The sequence below is a fragment of the Cupressus sempervirens genome, chromosome 7 (assembly GCF_028749045.1).
Source record: "Cupressus sempervirens isolate cs-2001-9-10 chromosome 7, ASM2874904v1, whole genome shotgun sequence".
NCBI lineage: Eukaryota > Viridiplantae > Streptophyta > Pinopsida > Cupressales > Cupressaceae > Cupressus > Cupressus sempervirens.
The window spans coordinates 880,972,671-880,992,619 of record NC_143124.1 but is presented as its reverse complement, the minus strand read 5'-3'; the positions used below and the strand labels follow the sequence as shown (position 1 = coordinate 880,992,619).

Below are 19,949 nucleotides of genomic sequence, written 5' to 3'. Positions count from 1 at the left end.
ACCAAACAAACTCTCTCTCTTTTTCATTTCCTTACCTACTAGCACTTGTACCTGTGAGAGGTTCAAGGGATAAGTTGATAGCATAATTTAAGAGAATTATCATCGTATGAAATTGCATAGTATAGAAAAGGGTAAAACATAATTTTCTGATGATATATCGCATTATTGGTCAAGAAAGTATGATGTTTAGGGTGGTTCAATAGTGCATAACAACAATGGTATTTTAGAAACATAAGAGTAGTGTACAATAAAATTGTAAATTGGCATTAGAAGCACGCAAAATGTTTGATATAAGTGTTTACTAAGTAAGTTATTTGTGGAGCTAAATAGTAGTCAAAAATACAAATTGTAAATTGTCATTTGAAACATACATTATATTTGATAGAAGCATTGTTTGTAAGTAAAGGTAAGTGTGCCAAATTTGACAGTACAATGTATTTGTATGGGTATAACTTGTAGGATAACCCATAAAATTAGAGCAGTGCATATTTGGATTTCATTGATAAATCATCTATATGACAAGTCAAAATGAGTTTTTTCATCTCATTGATTTCTTCTTTGGAAAGACCAATATCTGTTGTCAGTGATCTAAAATGTTTGTACAAAAAGAGCTCACTCCAACAAAATAGTTTAAAATTGTCAGTCTTCAGGTGGAACCATATAAAATTTTGGGAAGACATGTACAATTGCGTTGTCATCTCTAGGATACCATTTGCACCCTTTACAATTGGTTGCATATCTATATGATCTAGCAGAATCAATGAGTGAAATTTTCTCTAATTATGTTGGGCACTTTATGTAGGCTTGTATGTACGTAGATTGTATCTCATGTCCATCTGCAGTTGGTTTAATGCGATGAAATATTTTTTTCCAACAGTAATCGATATGAAATCTCGGTTGCACACGACAAGATGAAGTTTTTGTAGCATGTGGCATGTTTCTGAGCACGACATGAAATTTTGGTATTCTTTGATGGCATTATCTTGTTCATTAGCATCTAAACATATCCTTGATAGCATATTAACACAACTCTCAGATTTCTTCTCTGCTTTAGAAGCGTATTTGGCGATGTATTTGAGAACAAGAAGTTGTGACGTGATAGGTTGGCAATCAATGTTTGCTCTCCAAATAGAGAGCATTTGTGGATTATGTATGTTAACCCTATCATCATTGTGTGCAGGCACATATGACTTGCAACTTGAGTCATCACATATCAATTGTGACTCATCACATTCTTTCCAAGGCACTTTATACTTGTATTCTAGTTGGTGGCCTTTTTTTCGTAGGCAAGTCCACTCGATGCATTTGGTGTGTCGATGTACACGATTAACCAATTCCTCATAGTCGACATGTGGATTAGTGGCATATATTGCATGTGTGTTGTGCAAGCACAGATTGTCAGTTGGAACCCTATGAATAACATTTTCAATATCACATTTGGCTCGAGGGTTCCAAGCAATGACATATTAGTCGAAAAATTCTTTGGCCTTTTTTACTTCATCTAGATTACCCCAATCCAATGTATCCATATTGGGTGCATTTTTTATCCAAATGAACCCATAAATGTGAGTAGACCCATGACTTTGCCACTCATAATGGTATCAATAATTGATTGTCCCCATTAGTTTCTCGATGACCTCTTCACAAAAGATTGTGAAACGTTGATGTAGGTATGACGTTGTTGAATGGGGGTTACTAATGACATTATGTATGCATTGTTTGTTGTTTAAGTTGGTAAATGTTATGTCTAGTGATAAGACAACATGTAGCTCAGGCCATTTTGTGTCAGCTGCACTTAAAGTGAAGAACAATGTGGGAGGACCTATTTGGGTAATCATAGTAAGGTAGGGCTTTTTATTCTGCCGCTCTATAGACTTCCATTGATGACATGTCATACATCCCTTTATATTTGAATGCAGACTACCATTGTCATGACATCTGTAGTGTAAATGGTGAGTAAACACATACACCTCAAATAACAGAATTAAAGTTGAACCTAGCTACACTGCATTAAAAATGAGAAGTCTAATTATGCACCAACACTTGACCATGCAAAATGGAGGAGTCAACAAAAATGTCTCTTATGGTGGGAAATGCAAGGCGAAAATTGCATAGTTTTCATAAATATCAATGCAATTGAGCATAATTGCAAATGACTAAAATGTGACCACTGCGTAAATCTGACAATTTTCAGAGTTATAAACTTATTATGAAAGGATAGTTTCTTGGGTTGGGAAAGATACAGTAAATCTAGGAAGATTGAGCAAATCAGCAGAGGCCCAAGAAAGACCAGTAAATCGAAAGAGATTGAAGTTAGGTACTTAGACATGATTTTTTAATGCATAGATCTTTCTCACCAAATTCAATGATATCCATATCTTCCTGGCTGGGAAGGACGATCCCAACTACTAAATTTTAATTAGTATTTGAGATATTTTCTATTTGATAAAAACCTAGAATCCAAACTAAAGACATGAATGAGTATATAGAAAATATGTACCACTAATGGAATGTGTGTGATTTACAAATAACGCCTACAATTGGATATCACACAGATCATTGCAAATCCGCAAGAAGAATCAAATTTGTCGGATCTAATTCCAACATAACAAACACAAAAGTTGTTTCAGGAAAGATAAACCATTTCACCTTAAGATTGTAGCAAATAATGTCCAGCAGCTTCTAACATGGATAGATATAAAACTAATAAAACTAATAAAACTAATTAAAGCCTCAATAATTCTGAAGCATAGAAGTAAAGAAATAACATGGAAGATGCACACAATAGGTATAAGCCCCTTCTATGGGAAATGACTCATCTGACTCCCTACTTCAAGGAATATATTGGTCTTGCAATTACACAACTGGGAAAGCTACTTTGCTTCCAGATAATCAACCAGTCGACCTCAATATATGGTGCTGATGCAGTTTGGGTGAACACCTATATAAAATGTCGAAGTTTGAGGTCACCAAATTCGAAGTGAACATGCCGAAATTTGAGGTCATAAAATACCAAAAAAGTAAACATTCACGGATATTTGCAATCATACAAGGCGCCATTATAATTTTCTTATAAGACAGCTGACTGTGCGTGAGACAGTCAACGCATTTAATTTGGATCGTCGCTCCATAGGATAAGCCTTTCGACTTAATTTAAGTATTGTAAACTATTATTTTTATTATAATTAAAATACTCTTTTTAAAAAAGCAAAGATAATAACAATAAATTACCTAACAATTAAAATTAAAAATAACTACAACTCGTTGAAAAGCGAACTATATATTTATAAATGTTTGTTTTTGTTAATAAAATGCTTCTTTCAATAAATTACCACGATTTAAAACAAAAACAAAAAAGGTACGAAACGAATAAATAGGTCTCCTGCCCTCTCCGGCGCCTCCGGCAGTTGATTGATTTCTAATCCACGTGTCGCGTGTGTGGAATAAATATTTTCTTCATTTTTTAAATGCTGGGATCCACGAACAAAAGCCAATGAAGTACAGCGGAGGCAAAAGGAAAACCACCCGTGGTAACAACTATTCGGCCAAAAGGCGTGACATTGAAACGTTAGAAAACCTAGTCCTCAAAGTCATGGTAGCGTTTTAAAACGCTCACCGAACTCGTCCAATTGTCCTCTCCTTGGGTCAATTTTGCAAGGTATAGATATAAAATTAAAGGTACAAACAAAGAAACGTGTATTTTCTAGAAGGTGATAAATTGTGAAAAGTGCTGCAAATTTGTCTTTTGTGAAAATAACTATTAAATTGTACAAACAAAGAAACATGTATTTTCTAGAAGGTGATAATTTGTTAAATTTTATTAAAATTTAAAATTAAATAATTACAATCATAAAATATGATAAGAAAATAAGATGAATAAATATTTTTTTAAGATTTATTATTATATTTTATATTTAATTTATGTGATTGTGTATATATAAGTCATTTTCAAATCTTAAATTTACTATTTTTTTTTTTCATTTTCTAATTAAAAATGATCTTATTCTTTTAGATTTCAACCTTTTCAAACTAGACCACATTTGGTCTTTCTTAAAATGGACCACCTATGTCTAGTTAGACCCACTTTCAAAATTTAAAATCTCTTTGAGCTTTCTAAAATTTGGCTATTACTTATTGAACTTGCATACTAAAAGGATGAGAATCTAATATTGACAATAGTCTTAGATCATAATGCTAAGTGAACAATCATTACAATATTTTTTTCAAAAATCCACAAATACATTACTAGTGCATCAATGCTTACATCAACATTGATGTCACATTTATCACATTATTTTCTTGGTACAACTTCTATGTTATTTGATTGTAAAAAAGGTTTGGCTCATCATAAAAGTAAGTTGTAGAACTTTCCTATTATGACAAATGAAGACCATTTAAATTATACCATGATACCTTGCACATGAGTATCTCTCATTTGATTTAACTTGTACCATGGTTTGCAATACCATATCAAATCCTTAGACAACCTGATTTCTCAATCCATCGACCATGGATCGTAATTCTCTTTAAGGGCTTGTTTGGATGTTGGAATTTGATATTTTGAGTTTGTTATTTTGGCATTTGATATTCTGGATTTTCTATTTTGGAATTTGTTATTCTACTAGCGTTTGGTTCTACAAAACTAAAATTGGAATTCGAGTTGAAGTTTGAAATTTGATTCCAATGTTAGATCCAAAGTAACCAGTTCCTTGAAATTTGTCATTGACGAAGTGTTGAGAGGGTAGGTTGAATCGAAGGATGCAAATATTACTGTCAGATTCCTTCATTGCTTTCCATCACCGTGATTTGTGTGCTTTCGAAAAAAAATTGCTCATCTTTCTTGATTTTATTTTTGGATTAAAATTTACATTTTTTTCGTCAATTTTGATGTTAATCATTATATGTGGTGAAAATTGTGCATCGATGCCTTCATCCCCTATGTTTTGGGCCTACATTTGATTAGTGTCAAATATAATAATTGATTTTAAAAGTGATATATTGCAATGAAGGATGCATAGTGTTGAGAGGGCTTCTACCAAAGGCATTTGCCAGTTCAAATCTATTGTTGGAATCAATTCTTATTGCAAAGTATCAAGGTCGACCTCTCATAGATCATGTCGCAATGAAGAATGGATGGCCGCCAAATGCCCTTCTCAGTCCAAGAGGCCCTCTTCTCTTTTTGGGTGTTTGCAGTGGAGATGGTGGAAAATTTTGGCATTGATGGCAGTCGCTAAAGAGGCGAACCAAATTTGGGTGGTGCAGTGTGGAAAGAATGGATGTTTTTTGTGGACTCTACCTAAGCGTAACTCTGCTCAGAAAGCAATATCAGATTTCATCATTAGAGATGTTTTTAAAATGGATTCCAAAATTTTATCAAATAGTCCAAAAGAAAACGGGAATAGGAATTGACTATTCCATTTCAACATATTTAGGTGAAATTGCAAATGGTCCTTTTTGGGCCAAAATGGGAATGTGTATTCCTATTCTCAATCCTAATTTGGCACACCCAAATGGAGGATTTGAAATTTTGAGTATTTGCAAATGCTTATTCCAGTCTAATTCTAGTTCTCAAATGGACCCTAAAAGAATTATTTAATTTACCTTTGTGTGAGGCCTCGCCCTGACCCATCGTAGCATAGTGATACATTACTATTATTTTGATATTCACGACTCAAGATGTCGAGACATTATCTGATGCTTAGAACATACTATACTATTTCATGTTGTGTGATGTTACATTCAAATATATTTGATGTTTGTCATTTAATGTTTCATGTATATGTATGTTGATGAAATCAATAATGTAGGATTGAGACTTTGATTTAAGAGACTTTAAATGGTTAAGAATTAAGCAGGATGAAGAAACCCTTATTGATGTATGTTTCAATTTATGTGGATTTCTGATACATATATATATATGTACATGTGATTTTACGGGACTACTGATGTGTGCAATGAGTATGTAGATATTTTAGTCGAGGAACCCTACGGAGGAACAAAACTGATATTTGTGTGCTAATTTTGGAAACCTTGTTGTTCGTAATTCACGTATTGTATTGTGAGATGTATGTATGTATCTTCCTATGTTCAGTGAATGTTAGTGTTCGTAATTATGTTCTTTTAGTGTCACTTGACACTCATAAATTGGTTATGTTCTTCAGTTTTCTTTTTGGGTTCTTGATTGAGGTTAGTCATCCCTTAATTCGGATTAGTGCTTAATCTACAATGTTAGAGTAGTTAGATGGTCCTATTTTATTCCTAGATTTTATTTGTCTCTAAACCTTTTTCCTAAGGCTTAAAACATGAAATTATTATACCCAAAGGGTATGGGTATGGATTAGGGGTTTTTTCCAACCCCTAAGCCCCTTTTCTTGACTTTTGAGACCACTCAAAAAGTCTCATTTTTCCTTTGTGCAAAAATTGCAAGTGGTTATCTTGAGTCACCTCACCTCACCTCCACTTAGTGTTTAACCCTAGTGTGGGTTGAGTTAGGAGTTTCTAGAATTGCTAGTGGGTGGAAGTAGTTATTGCTCCTTTTGGTGGTTGAGTTTGAGGCTTATTTAGAGGCCCTTCTTGGACTTGTGGAGGTTGTTACCCAATCCCTAAATTTAGAGAGGAGTTTTGAAGATTGAAGGAAGGAAGTGGAAACTCTACTCAAATTTGTTCATTGCCATTACCTCTTTGTGAAGGTAGGAATTTTTCATCTCCCTTGTTCAGATTTCTTTCTTGTTCCATGCTTATGCTACCTTGTTGTTGTTTGAATGTTTGTATGTTTGTGGGTATGTTGGGAAGATTTGAAAACCATGTTATTTTGGATGATTTCTTTTCATGTTTATGTTTGAAATTTTGAGATTTTCTTGCATGGGTGTTTTGGTATTACTCACCCTTGGATAGGGCAGAAATGACCAATTTTGGGAAAGGTCTGTTTAGTTGGACTCCAACTAGTGTAGAGTCTCTTCTCAGGATGAGAAGAGGGAGAAAAGGGTAGGGTGTTATGGGCCCCTACCTGTCAGCACAAACCTTGTATGATTATGGTATGTTGAAATGGAAGAACGGAAGTTCTTGGTTTATAGCCCCGATTGGGCATCTGTTGGTGTTGTGCTTGAATTCTCCTAGTTGAAAGAATCCACCTTTCCCTAGTGTTGATTCATTGTGGATCTTATTGTGAAAACCTTGTATAAATATGCATGTTTGAATTGTTCTTGGTCATGTTTTTTGGTCACCTGATCAGATTCTGTTCCCTCCATGGTTCTAGAAATGTGTTGCAGAAAACATTATAAATCCCTTGATGAGGGTCATGAAGAAAATTCGATTAAATTGCTGAAATTTGGGATTGATATCCTATGTAAATTGTATTTTAAACTTTGTTGTAAATGGCAACGAAGCCGGGTTTTCTTCCTGGTTCTTTCCCGACTGAGCCTTTGAATCAGGTTTGCCAATAAAATTGGTGTTTGAGTATATTTGGTTATCATGTGATTTAATCGTGTTTTAAATTTAGATGGATGAATCTCAAAAAATAGGATGGAATTGATGATGTTCAATTTGATAAAATTTCAAGTTTTCTTTTATGTTGAAAATAAAAATTTATGATCATGGATGTAGATTCAGGTTGCATGATTATTTGAATCAAACAATTTTTGCATTATTGATTTAAAACGGATAATCCATACTCTTGGTATATTAAGTTGTAATAAGTCCTTATAGATTTGCTTTGAAAAGAAAAATTTAATTCCCCTTGGTTATTAATCAATTGAAAATGTTATACTTAGAAAATTTTAGACCAAAAAAAAAATATACTTGATTTGTAATTTCTATACTTAGAAAAAAATTTCATCAAAAAAAAATGTGCGTTGCAAGAGAGTATAACTCTTTGCCTTTTTGTATGGGAGAGGCAATCAAATAGTTTTGGGCAACAGAGAATATCTTCAAAAGATTCTCCAAATTTATATTTATATATATCTTTCTTTAATAATATAATTTCCTTATAGTTTCTTTATAATTTTTTTTTTAAAAAGAAAGAAAGAAAATATACTAAATATCCTAAGCTACCTAATAATCTTTTTGTCTTAAATTCCCCTCCATCTTCCTATGGGCGTCACTTTTAGAAAATGCTTTTAAAAATGGTTTTTTTTAAAAAGGTTTTAAGCTTGTCATCAAATCAACATGGGGGGGTGACGTCACCCTGTCCCCATGTCCCATCCCCATCTCCATTTGAAATTGGGTGCTCAACTTCATTTAAGTTGTGATTTGCAATTTTTGCTTCACCTTTATCTTTGGCTGCAGGTTTTGAGGGGGTTTTAAGAAAATGTTTTATGATTTGCAAAGTCAAGTAGTCATCATGAAGATGATGTCACCTGTCCCCTCTTTTAAGTCTGCAGTGATCATGAACTTGGCTTTGTTAATTATATGTTTTTTTTTCCTTGGTTTTTGGCTTACCCATTGTAGGGAAAGCTCTGTGTGGTTTCCTTGGCCTTGGGCCTGCGTGCCATGCAAGGACAAGGCCGACCTGCCATGCGCAGGCCTTGGGCAGCGCATGCACAGGTCTAGGGGAAGTTAGAAAGGTCATAGAGAGTAGGGTGGGCATAAAGGATAGGGTAGGTGGTAGGTGTTAGGATAGTTAGTAATGTAGGTTAGTATATTGTTAAGTTTTTTTTTTTATTATATTTAAGTTTTTTTTTAAGTTAGTAAGATGTAAATTAGTTTAGTTATTAAAATTGTTAAAGATATTTGTTTTAAAATTTATATATATTTCTCTAGTAGTATTAGTTTAAATTCATGTTTCTATTGTTAGTTTTAATTTTATTTAAATTTTAAAGTTAAGTTTTATTTAAAAACTAGTCCCTCATTTTGTATATGTTTAGATCAAATTTTAGATTTAGTTAGTTAGTTTTAAGTTAAATTAGTTAGTTGTTAGTAAATTAAATTTATGACTAAGTGTATATTTCACATTATTAACTTTTAATTTAAAGTTTGGGATTAATATTTTATTTTTAATGGTTATAATTATTCTAGTTCGTTCTAATTAGATAAAGTATGTGAAGTTGATTTGCTTACTGTTATAGGTTTAAACTCGAGTTTATTTGATTGGATTTTACGATTAATCTAAACCCAATTTCTGTTAAATTGTTATTAAAATAATTTTCACATGATTGTTAAGCAATGTAATAACGAATCATAAACATTGATATCAACCTTTTAACGAAAGTTTCAAAATCTTAACAATGAATTCATCCTCTAGAATTTTAAACTTAATATGAATCGTAGTGAACCTTCACTTCCCTTGCAAGAGATCAGATTAAAACTTAGAGCTTTTTAATTATTATTTTTTTTAAAAAAAGAAAAAAATTGTGTGTTTTTGCCCTCGTAGTTTGGGCATGACACTTTGATAGCTTGTAGATTGCCTTTTGAGGATTTTAAGTCAATAAATATTATAGCTAGACTTTCATTTTTAATTTATTGAGATATTCATCACTTGGCATGTTAAGATATATTTGTCAGCATGAAGTTGAGCCCACTTTTTGGCTAAAAAATGTGAGTCTTTCTCCTATTTTTCAAAATTTATCCCAATTGGTCTAGAAATTTGAAGCACTTGAAGATTAAACATTTTAAAATTTTAGTAATAGGAAATTTAGTACATGAACTCTACTTTCCAAATATGTAATTTATTTTAATAGCAAAATCATGCAAATTCTTTTTCAATATGTATTTCTAAAGCTGTTATTTAAAAGCCACCTATTTAGGACCATACCATTCATGTGTGTGACAACCATTAACCTAAAAGAAAATATTTTTCTACATCCTTTTGAGATGAGATATGTAAGACACATGAGATTGATAGACATTAATTTTGTTTGATGTGAATTATGTCAAAGGTATAGACAAAGGGTCTACACATGATAAATAGGTGGAATAACATGCCCAAGGATAGCTACCAAGACCACTATGTTCAACATGCCATATTCCTTTTTTAACTATGAAGGATATCTAAGTTAGCTGTGAATGACAAAATCCATTAGCTAGCTTATATGGGCCTTACTACAACATATAGGTTATTTTATGAGGGTGGAGAGAGCAAGTCTTGAGACATCCACTATCACCATATATGTCATACTTGTGATTTTGTAAGTGATTATAAGACCAAATATTTTGAAATGAGGTATATAATACATGACGTACATGATCATGATGCCATTAGATATGTTAAAATCATCATATGTGTCAAATTTTAATGTGTTATAGTTTGAGGATGACAATGTATATGCAACAACTTATTTGCAACTTATTTTACTAAGGTGCAAATAAGTTACCACGTAGACAATGTCATTTATGTGACATGCCATGTGGTGCATCGCACACTTATATGAGATAATAATATTATTTTGATCAATGAGTTAGTAAATTTAATTTTTGGTATTGCCAATTGATATTTTAAAATAAGTCTCACAAATTAATATATTTCATATTGAAATCTACAATAAACTACATTGATAATTAGTAGTTACTTTCTTACATCATTTTGTGTTAACCATGTTTTTTCTCGTGTCTTAATAGTTTTAAGTATAACTTATCTAGATGCTAACGCCTAGCATGGATGTCCCTGTGACATGCCAAAATTTCATTTAATTTTTTTCATTCAAAGGTTGCTCGGAGTTTCATTACTTTTCAACTACCTAAGTGAGTGAAAATGACTAGAAAATTTCCAATGGCTCAAGGATCATTTATTCCTCTCTCTCTCTCTCTCTCTCTCTCTCTCTCTCTCTCTCTGTGTGTGTGTGTGTGTGTGTGTGTGTGTGTGTGTGTGTGTGTGTGTGTGTGTGTGTGTAATGTGTAGGTAGGAAAACTAAAATAGTGACTTAATTTAGGCATGTCTCTAAATACACCCAACTATTTTTCCTCTCTTGTGTATAGGTATGTTGGAGATATTCAACCATACAAAGGTTATCCTAAGTACATATCTCATATATCATGTTCTTTGTGCATTATTCAGTTAGAAATCTATGACACTACATGTTACACATAGATTATGTGCATTACTATGTTGTGCTTGACCACAATGCTCATATTTGGTTTGAAGATTATGTGTCGTCCTCACTTTCTATTTATGTTTTACTTATTTGCAATTAGATATTTTCATTAGTTTAACTGGTTGGAGATATCTAAATGAATGTTGTAAAATTGACTCCAAAGGAATATAAATTTGCTCTTCTAGAGTCATATTTCATCCATTAAACCAAGCAAATAAGGTTGAGAATAATGTAATTATTATTTATTTCTCTAAATGTGAATGCTTGATGCTTATCATTGGTGAGAATAATAACTTAAGAGATGTACATAAATACAAATTCTTGGACTCAATTCATTACTTTTGACATGTAGGTTGACAAAATATCAATCAAATTTCAACAAAGCTTGGAACACAATTTTAAATTGAAGAGATCCTAATAAGGACATGGAATAGCCCAATATAAGGATGTGATTGTGTATTCCACCCTAACTATTATGGCTAAAATATTGTGGGATCAATCATTTCTAGGTCAAAAGTTAAAGATTAGACTTGATTGGTGTGTCATGTGAACTTGTCTAGTTATTGTTGTAGGCTTATTTCGGATTGATGCAAACATTAAAACATGTACCCCTCTTATATGCCTATTTTTAAAGTAAGGCTTTGTACTAGAAAAAGAATAATTGGGCCTATGGTAAGAAAAATGGAAAATCGTGTCAACTTCCTTAATAGAAGTTAAGCTACTTTCTTAATGTTTAGAGATCAAAGTGGTATCAATTAGAGATGTAACTATCAATGCAATTGAACTTGTGATGATTCAAATTATGTTAGCAACTACAATCAAGTGTTCTAGATTTGAATGCTTGATAATAGTTATCAATGATACTAGTGACCTAGAAGATGTCCTTAATACATGTTACTAGATGTAGAACTCAAGCCTTTTGGTATGTCATTACATAAATAATGAACATATTGTGGAAAAATTATTTTCAAAGTGGAACTTCACACAAGGGAGCTACCTCATTGCTAAATGGATTACTATTGCTAAATGGATTACTAGATTTCTTCATTGACTAGCTCCACAAAATTCCTTTATAGGCATAGAACTGTTACTAACAAAGATAATAATGCTTGGGTAGAAAGATAAAACTCTTATGGCTAAGTAGTTCAAGCCCAAAGACTCTACGCAAATTTTAAGCATGGAAAGCTTGACAATGGGTATCTCCTCTTCTTAAATGGAAAGGTCAAGATCTCACCCATCTTTCTCTACTTATTTTGCCAACCTGTCAGGAAATTGAGCTCAGATCATGGTGCCGAGTGATGCATTGGTTGAGACGTTGAAGAAAATCAAGAAGGATTGGGTGATTGGTGGATGGGAGAGAGACATATCTCTAAAGGATTATATAGAATTGTGAATGAAGTATCCATCATCTCAGCACAATAAAATCTTCAACAATTTTCTAAAGTGGGAAATTGATAAGTGACTACAAGATGAAGTCATACAAGCATAAGAGGAAAATGAAGAGTCACATGGGGACTAGCAAGAATCTATTGCTATGCCTACAAGTGGAAAGCACCTGAAACTTCAAGATGATAGAAATGATGAAGATGTTTGCAATAATTTCATCAAACCAACACTCATGGATCACATTGATGAAAATTTGGGCCTTATCAGTGATCCTCAAAAGGAGAAAGCTCTACCAGAAATTGTTAAAATTCATGGAGATGCTACAGATGATTCCTTGCAAGAGAAACTACAATTGATTGACTATGGATTTTATTCTTTGGTTGAGCCCATCTTTAAGGCACTATCAAGCATGGAGGTTGTGTTTTTTTTCAAGGCTATGTGTCTATTACAGAAGCTATGTCCATATTCCTAGTCTTTTTTTTTGCCAAGGATGCATGCCCATCACCATTATTGTGTTTATTATCGTGTCCATCATCATATAGCGGATCAGGAACATTACAGTGGTTATCTCTATCGCCATTATGTGTTTGTCACTATGGATACATCCATAATAGTGGCTACTTCTATCGCCATGTACATTACTAAGGAGATGTTTATTGTTGAGGCTTTGTTCATCATCGAAGTTCTGTGTGTTGCCGAAGCTCTATTTGTAGTTGAAATTTTGTCCATCATCGAGGTTCTGTCTATTGCCGAGCTACTCTCTATTGAGGCTCTCTCTGTCGTGGTACTCATGGTTGGGGATCCCTTTGTCAAGTTACTCTTCCTCGAGGTTCCCTTCACTGAGGCTCCCTTCATTGCAGTACTTTTTGTTGAGGCTTTATCCATCACAAATATTCTACAGGGTTTATCTAGAGGGCATTTGCCAGTCAAGAGTATAATATTGGTCACTATGGTCATGTCAATGCCTAAATTTGTGCCAGCATCAATGTCTTTGCCTATGACCATAACCAAAGTGATCTTTGAACATGACAATGTAAAAGATTTCATTGATTGGTGTCATTGGCATCGTACTGACCAGTATGACAATATTTATATCAGAGTGGCGCAATGAAAGCTGGATGGCAGTGTGTTGCAACAAAGATTTGATATCAACTCACATGATCTACTTGTGCATTTTATTTGGTATCCAGGAATTGATGGTGTGGATTGGATAGAAAATTGCTTGAGGACAAGCAATGTTTGGGCGGTGAGGATTTGTAATGTTCTCAATTTTAATAAAATATTTAATTAAGTTAATTAATTAAATGGTCCTATAATTCAAATAATATCACAAGGGCTTGTTTAATTAATTGATTTAATTAATAAAGGGGTCACTCTTTATTTTTGTTTAGTACTTGTGGGCTTATTGTCATTTTGTAATCCTTCGGGAAGTTTCCCCAAAGCCCTTTATAAGGCCTTCTTGTAAGTTGTTTCAGGCATGCTTTTGGATTATTTTCTATGTACGGTGAATTCCTATTAGAGTTCTGGATCATTTTCCATTTCGGAAGTGAAAGATCTTCCCTATTTGGCTTGCATGGTTTCGGTGGGATTTAACCCTCACCCTATTCCGTCTGTGTATTTCTTGATTTGATTCTAAAAAATATCGATATATTTTGTGGAGTGAATTTGTTGGTATCTCTTATTTGTATATCTGAATTACTTGTCAAATATTGTTGATTACCAGGAATCATATGTAACTCACTAACTGTGGCGCATGACCTCCCTCACTCCATTCTCCATGATTTCCTTCTCCATCTCGCACCATACAACTTTTTGTTTACTTACCGTACGGTTACCCAAGGCCCACCATATAGCCCTACTTCTACCATACGACCTATCCCAAACTACTGTACATCCTATCCTAGACTACCGTATGACTTCACCCATCACCATATAGACATCCTTCTTGGACTGTATGGTCACCCCTTCACCTCCCAATTCCACCATACCTGATACACTAACTACCTGAGGCACGGAGGAAAACTACTTGAGGCACTAGAAAGACTACCCGAGGCACAGAGGAGAACTACTTGAGGCACTGGAAAGACTACCCAAAGCACGGAGGGAGAACTGCCTAAAGCATTTGCTATTGGGAGCACATGACAAGGCGACCTAAGTATTGCCTGCGATTCAAGATCACCTACAGGCCGAGTTCACCTTAGGAACATTACAGAAAATATTTAATTAGGTTAATTAATTAAATGGTCCTATAATTCAAATAATATCACAAGGGCTTATTTAATTAATTGATTTAATTAATAAAGGGGCCACTCTTTATTTTTGTTTAGTACTTTTTAGCTTATTGTCATTTTGTAATCCTTTGGGAAGTTTCCCCGAAGCCCTTTATAAGGCCTTCTTGTAAGTTGTTTTGGGCATGCTTTTGGATTATTTTCTACATATGATGAATTCCTGTTGGATTTTTGAGTCATTCGCCATTTCGGAAGTGAAAGATCTTACCTATTTAGCTTGCTCGGTTTCGGTGGGATTTAACCCTCACCCTATTCCGTTTGTGTATTTCTTGATTTGATTCTGGCAAATAACAATATATTTTATGGAGCGACTTTGTTCGTATCTCTTGTTTGTATATCTAAATTACTTGTCAAATATTGTTGATTAGTCGAAATCGTATGTAACTAACCATGGCGCATGACCTCTCTCACTCCATTCTCCACAATTTCCTTCTTCATCCCGCACCCTACAACTTTTTGCCTACTTATCATACGACTACCCAAGGCCCATTGTATAGCCCTACTGCTATCGTACAGCCTGTCCCAGACTACCATAGGACCTATCCCAGATTATTGTACGACTTCACCCATCACCATACGGATATCCTTCTTGGACCGTATAGTCACCCCTTTCACCTCCTAATTCCACCATACTTGATCCACTGACTACTCGAGGCACGAAGGAGAACTACGTGAGGCATTGGAAAGACTACCTGAGGCACGGAGGAGAACTACTCGAGGCACTGGAAAGACTACTCGAAGCATGGAGGGAGAACTACCTGAAGCATTTGCTACTGGGAGCACACGACAAGGCTACCTAAGTAATTGCCTATGGTTTGAGATCACCTACACGCCGAGTTCACCTTAGAAACATTAGACTAAGAAACACCTCTTTCTATAGATTCTCATATCCATGTAAAAAAAGTTCCTTTAAAGGAAAAAGCATAATGGAATTCAGGGATGTACGGGGGTTACTTTCTTACATTGGAAAAATGGCATGCAACTAAAGGATGACTTCAACTTGTCTCAAATTCTTATCAACGACATTCACAATATTCAAGATTTTTGTTCCTTTCCAAATTTAGCTAAAGACTAATCTAAAATGGAGTTTGAATTAGTCAATATAAAAGCTCAAGTATGAAAGTCTAAAGATGAGGCGAAAACATAATTTTTAGCATATGGAAGATTAGTCATAAAAAAGGTGTAGTGGGAGAACTTCTCGCCTTTCTTCCAAATCACTCCATCACATGTCCCTTTTGACTCAAGTTAGAAACTATCAAACATGTCTTTTCAAGCAACCACAACTTTTAATCCATCCATATTCAACAATACATTAAATTAGAAATCAACTTCTCTAGGCCTACACTATTCTTATAATATAGTTTCAAAATCTTATTGACAAATGCACCTTGTTAAATATACGGTTGCTTTGAAGTAACACCATATTTTCTAGTTCTTTTAACAAAATTGATTATGTATCATTTATTTTCTAATATTATCTTACAACATGCTACTCAGTCTTGAAGGAGAATCACAACAACAATCCAAAGTTGCATTCACAATTATCTATAATGTGGTACAAGCCTACAACTATCCCTAGAAACCATAATGATCTCTTCTTGCAATGTTCAATACTATTGCAAATGACCGTATTCTTTCTACTTTTGAAGAAAATTGATTATTTCTTATTGTAATTGATTTTTACACAAATTCTTTAGCTTTCAGTTGTCTAGCTAATTTGATGCTCTATATATTGTTTTGGTTTCAGCTAGATTGTCTCTCTCATTGCTTTTGATTGGTAGAACCTCGCTCCCAATTATTGATATCACTCATTTTTTCTTATTTATACTGAAAGAAAGACCAAAGAAAATTCAAAAGAGTCCCTTGAGCCGAATGATTTTTTTTTTGGAAAAAAGCCGCCTCTCTCTAACACACAATTAATATTTCCCTGCAATTCAATACCAAAAATGGCTGCTAGCATGCTTGGCTGATGGCTATCCACAGAATTTAGCACTAATCCATGAGGCCACATAAAATCATCCGCTCTGACCGTAATCAGAATCTATGTAATAAAATTGGCTCGTTGAAGTGGATGCAGATGCAGAAACCAGTAGACCATCAGTTTCATGGCCATAATCTTGGTGACTCGTATCATAAGAAGCCCAGTGAATCTGATGATCAGGAAGAGGAACTTGGCCTTCCAGTATTTGTAATACTATTCTAATGTCAAGCCTTTTGTCTGGCAGAGGATGAGTACAAAACAACCCCAATTTCAGGACTCTCTCCATTTCTTCCACATCGTACATACCATTAAGATTTGGATCGGCTGCCTGCAAGATGCTTCCATTGTTATACAATTGCCTCACCCAATCCATCAAAACTATCTCTTCATTATTCCTGGACAGATCTACGGGCCTCCTGCCACATGCAACTTCCAGTAAAACAACCCCAAAACTGAATACATCAGAGCTCGGAGTAACTTTCCCTGTACTTGTGACCTCAGGAGCAATGTACCCAACGGTCCCCACAACCCGAGTTGTCTGTGGATTTTGAGCGTGATCGTATAAACGAGCAAGCCCAAAATCTCCAAGCTTTGCATTGAGCTCTGAATCGAGCAACACGTTGCTGGATTTTACATCTCTGTGAACAACCCTGAGATCCCATTGTTCATGAAGATATAAAAGCCCTGTTGCCACGCCCTTCAGGATCGCGTATCTTCGATCCCAAGAAAGTATTTCTCGGTTTGTATTAGGGTTTTGAAATATCAATTTGTCCAGGCTTCCATTGGGCATGTAGTCGTATACAATGAATAGCTGTTCCCCTTTCCTGCACCAGCCCCGCAATTGAACAAGGTTTCTGTGCTGGAGACGACCCACTGTCGAGATCTCTGAAATGAATTCCTTCATTCCTTCAGTGGAGTCCTTCGTTATGCATTTCACTGCGACTTCAAGTCCGCTTGTGGGCAGAACGCCTTTGTAAACCCTTGCGAAACCCCCGCGGCCGAGAAGCCGCTCGTCATGGAAGCCCTGTGTGGCAGCTTTTAGGTCTTCGTAGGGGATTCTGTGAGGCCAAAACTCTAGCTCCCATTCTTCAATCGTTTCCGTGTCTTTTGTTTCTTTCAATTTACGAATTGCGAAGAAAATGACGATCAGGAGCAGAACCAGAAATGCTACAGTTACGGCTGCCTTGAATCCTCTGGATTTAGTTACCCTGCTTTTTCTGATGAATGAAGGAAGCCCAGAGAGATCCAGCGCCGGTGCTTCGCCTGTTACAGATATAGGCCCAGATCAATAGATCAACACGGAAGAACAAAACAACCATAGAATCACATAAGCCTAAAATCTCAGTGTAAGAGATGTAATCACATAGGCCTAAAATTTCCCAAATAACAGTAATTTGAGATTTTGAATTTCCCAATTATCAAAGGAAGTCTCAGAGATCTGGAATGCAACTAAGGACAAGAATCTCTAAATGTTATGGTTACTGACATATGATTAGAGATAAATCACTTAGAAGAACTAGAATTAGAGAGGCGTAGAGATTCAGGAAAATTTCTGTTCAATCCTCACCCAAATCCAAAAGCCCCCACTTCTTTATCTAAAAATTGACCAAATTTCTTTATCTTTTGAAATAGAAAGCGAAATTTAAAAAAGTGAACTCTCTAGTCTCACACATATTTCACAAACTTCATTTCTAAATCCAATTCACTTCTATGTTTCCATTGATATCTACAACATCACCTTCTGTACTGAAGCTCCAGCCGAGAATGTAATGGCTTTCGCCAGCATAAGATCCTGTCGCTGCAGAAAACCCCACATACACCTCCTCCTTCAACACTGCAGAAAGATTGAAGTCGGTAACTGAAATCAATGGCCTCACGGGCTTCTCAATCCCAACTACTGCAATAGTCACATTCAACCGGTCTTCAATATGGTCGTAATCTATCCAGACTTGAAAATTTCTTCCACTTTTCAGACTGAAATTCTGAAAATGCTCCGTGTCAATCCAATAGGCCGCTGGCTGTGAAACGAAGGATGTAACGCCATTAAGATTGATTCCAACATGGTTGTCATTTATATCTCCAAATTCAGGGTTATAATTTGTATCAAATTCCACTGCTAAAAAATGGTTGGATTGGAGACCACTGGTTTGAGCTGTAGCAAGTCCGAGCAGCTGGGCAGCTGCGACGTTAACTACTGATTTGTTGGGCACCATGATGAAGGCCATCCCATGCCCGGGTAAGCCCTTTGATGGAGTCTCAATCGACAAAAGAAAACTAGTACTGAAGGACAACATTGAATTATTGCTGCTTTTGATTGTGATTGGGGCGGGGTACAGAGCACGCCCTATTGAATGCAGGGTTTGATTGGTTAGGATTAACACTCGCTCAGAGTGTATGGAAGAATCCTTGAGGAGAATTATACTGGATTTGTTGAATTCGCCATAGCTGAAAGTCTTGGAATAAGCAGCGGGTGAGGCAAACAGTAGCCATCCCAGCAGTAAGATGAAACTGGATTTAAGCTGGTAAAGGGTACCCATTGTTCCTCCGAAGAAGATCAATGTCCTCGACGTCTTAGTCTAATTCACTCTCGTGCTGAAGGAAAATAGCAAAGATGTTTTATTTCGAGGAAGAAATTTACAGGTAGTGGAAAGTTTGCTGGTGGAAGCTTCCAGGGTTGAAATTTGGGGCAAACCGTATAGCAGCAGTTCACACGTATGGATTGAGAAAGACGGGGATATTCAGTTTTATTATATTAAAACTCGATATTTTGTTAGTAGTTATACTAATGTTTTTGTTTGACCCAACAAGTATCATATTTCTAAAGTTTTGAACTGAATATTTTTAAATTCATTTATTATAACCAGAATTCTTTTTTCTTTAACTAAATCTTCAAGATAAGGTGGGCTACGGAAAGTTGCATTAATCAATGAGTTTGACTATTATAATGAAAAATATGATTTATGCAATTTTGTATTGTTTTATTTTTTATATTTTTGCAATCTTATAAGCTATAATAAATGAGAGAAGTAATACAAATAGATTATATAATTTATTAGTAAAATTATTTTTAATATTAAAATAATATTTTAAAAATAAAATGAGAATATGAATATTAAATTTTTAAAACTATAATCCTATTTCTTAATAAGAAAAGAAAAAGATAATATATTCTTTATTTTTATTTTTAAATAGTAATTTTCAAATTCTCAAATACAAATTTTCATATATCCTTAAATTAACAAAAATAATCTTAATCTTTTATAACATACT

At 34.6% G+C, this 19,949-nt stretch overlaps 1 protein-coding gene across 1 annotated transcript; it reads right to left on the bottom strand.

Moving 5' to 3' along the window:
- Positions 1-16,329: 16,329 nt before the first annotated feature.
- On the bottom strand, positions 16,330-19,361 carry LOC149550282 (L-type lectin-domain containing receptor kinase IV.3-like). The gene is made up of 2 exons (XM_089793366.1): positions 18,418-19,361; positions 16,330-17,942 (listed from the first exon to the last, which is right to left on the bottom strand). The coding sequence occupies exons 1-2, from the start codon at positions 19,214-19,216 to the stop codon at positions 16,714-16,716; spliced, it is 2,028 nt and encodes a 675-aa protein (XP_089649492.1). The 5' UTR covers positions 19,217-19,361; the 3' UTR covers positions 16,330-16,713.
- Positions 19,362-19,949: the final 588 nt, after the last annotated feature.

What these genes read in the sequence shown, in the direction of transcription:
- LOC149550282 (XM_089793366.1), bottom strand. Translation starts at nt 19,216, where the DNA reads ATGGGTACCCTTTACCAGCTTAAATCCAGTTTCATCTTACTGCTGGGA. An exon ending in CTGGAGCTTCAGTACAGAAG is followed by an intron (nt 17,943 to 18,417) that starts GTGATGTTGTAG and finishes TATCTGTAACAG; the next exon opens with GCGAAGCACCGGCGCTGGAT.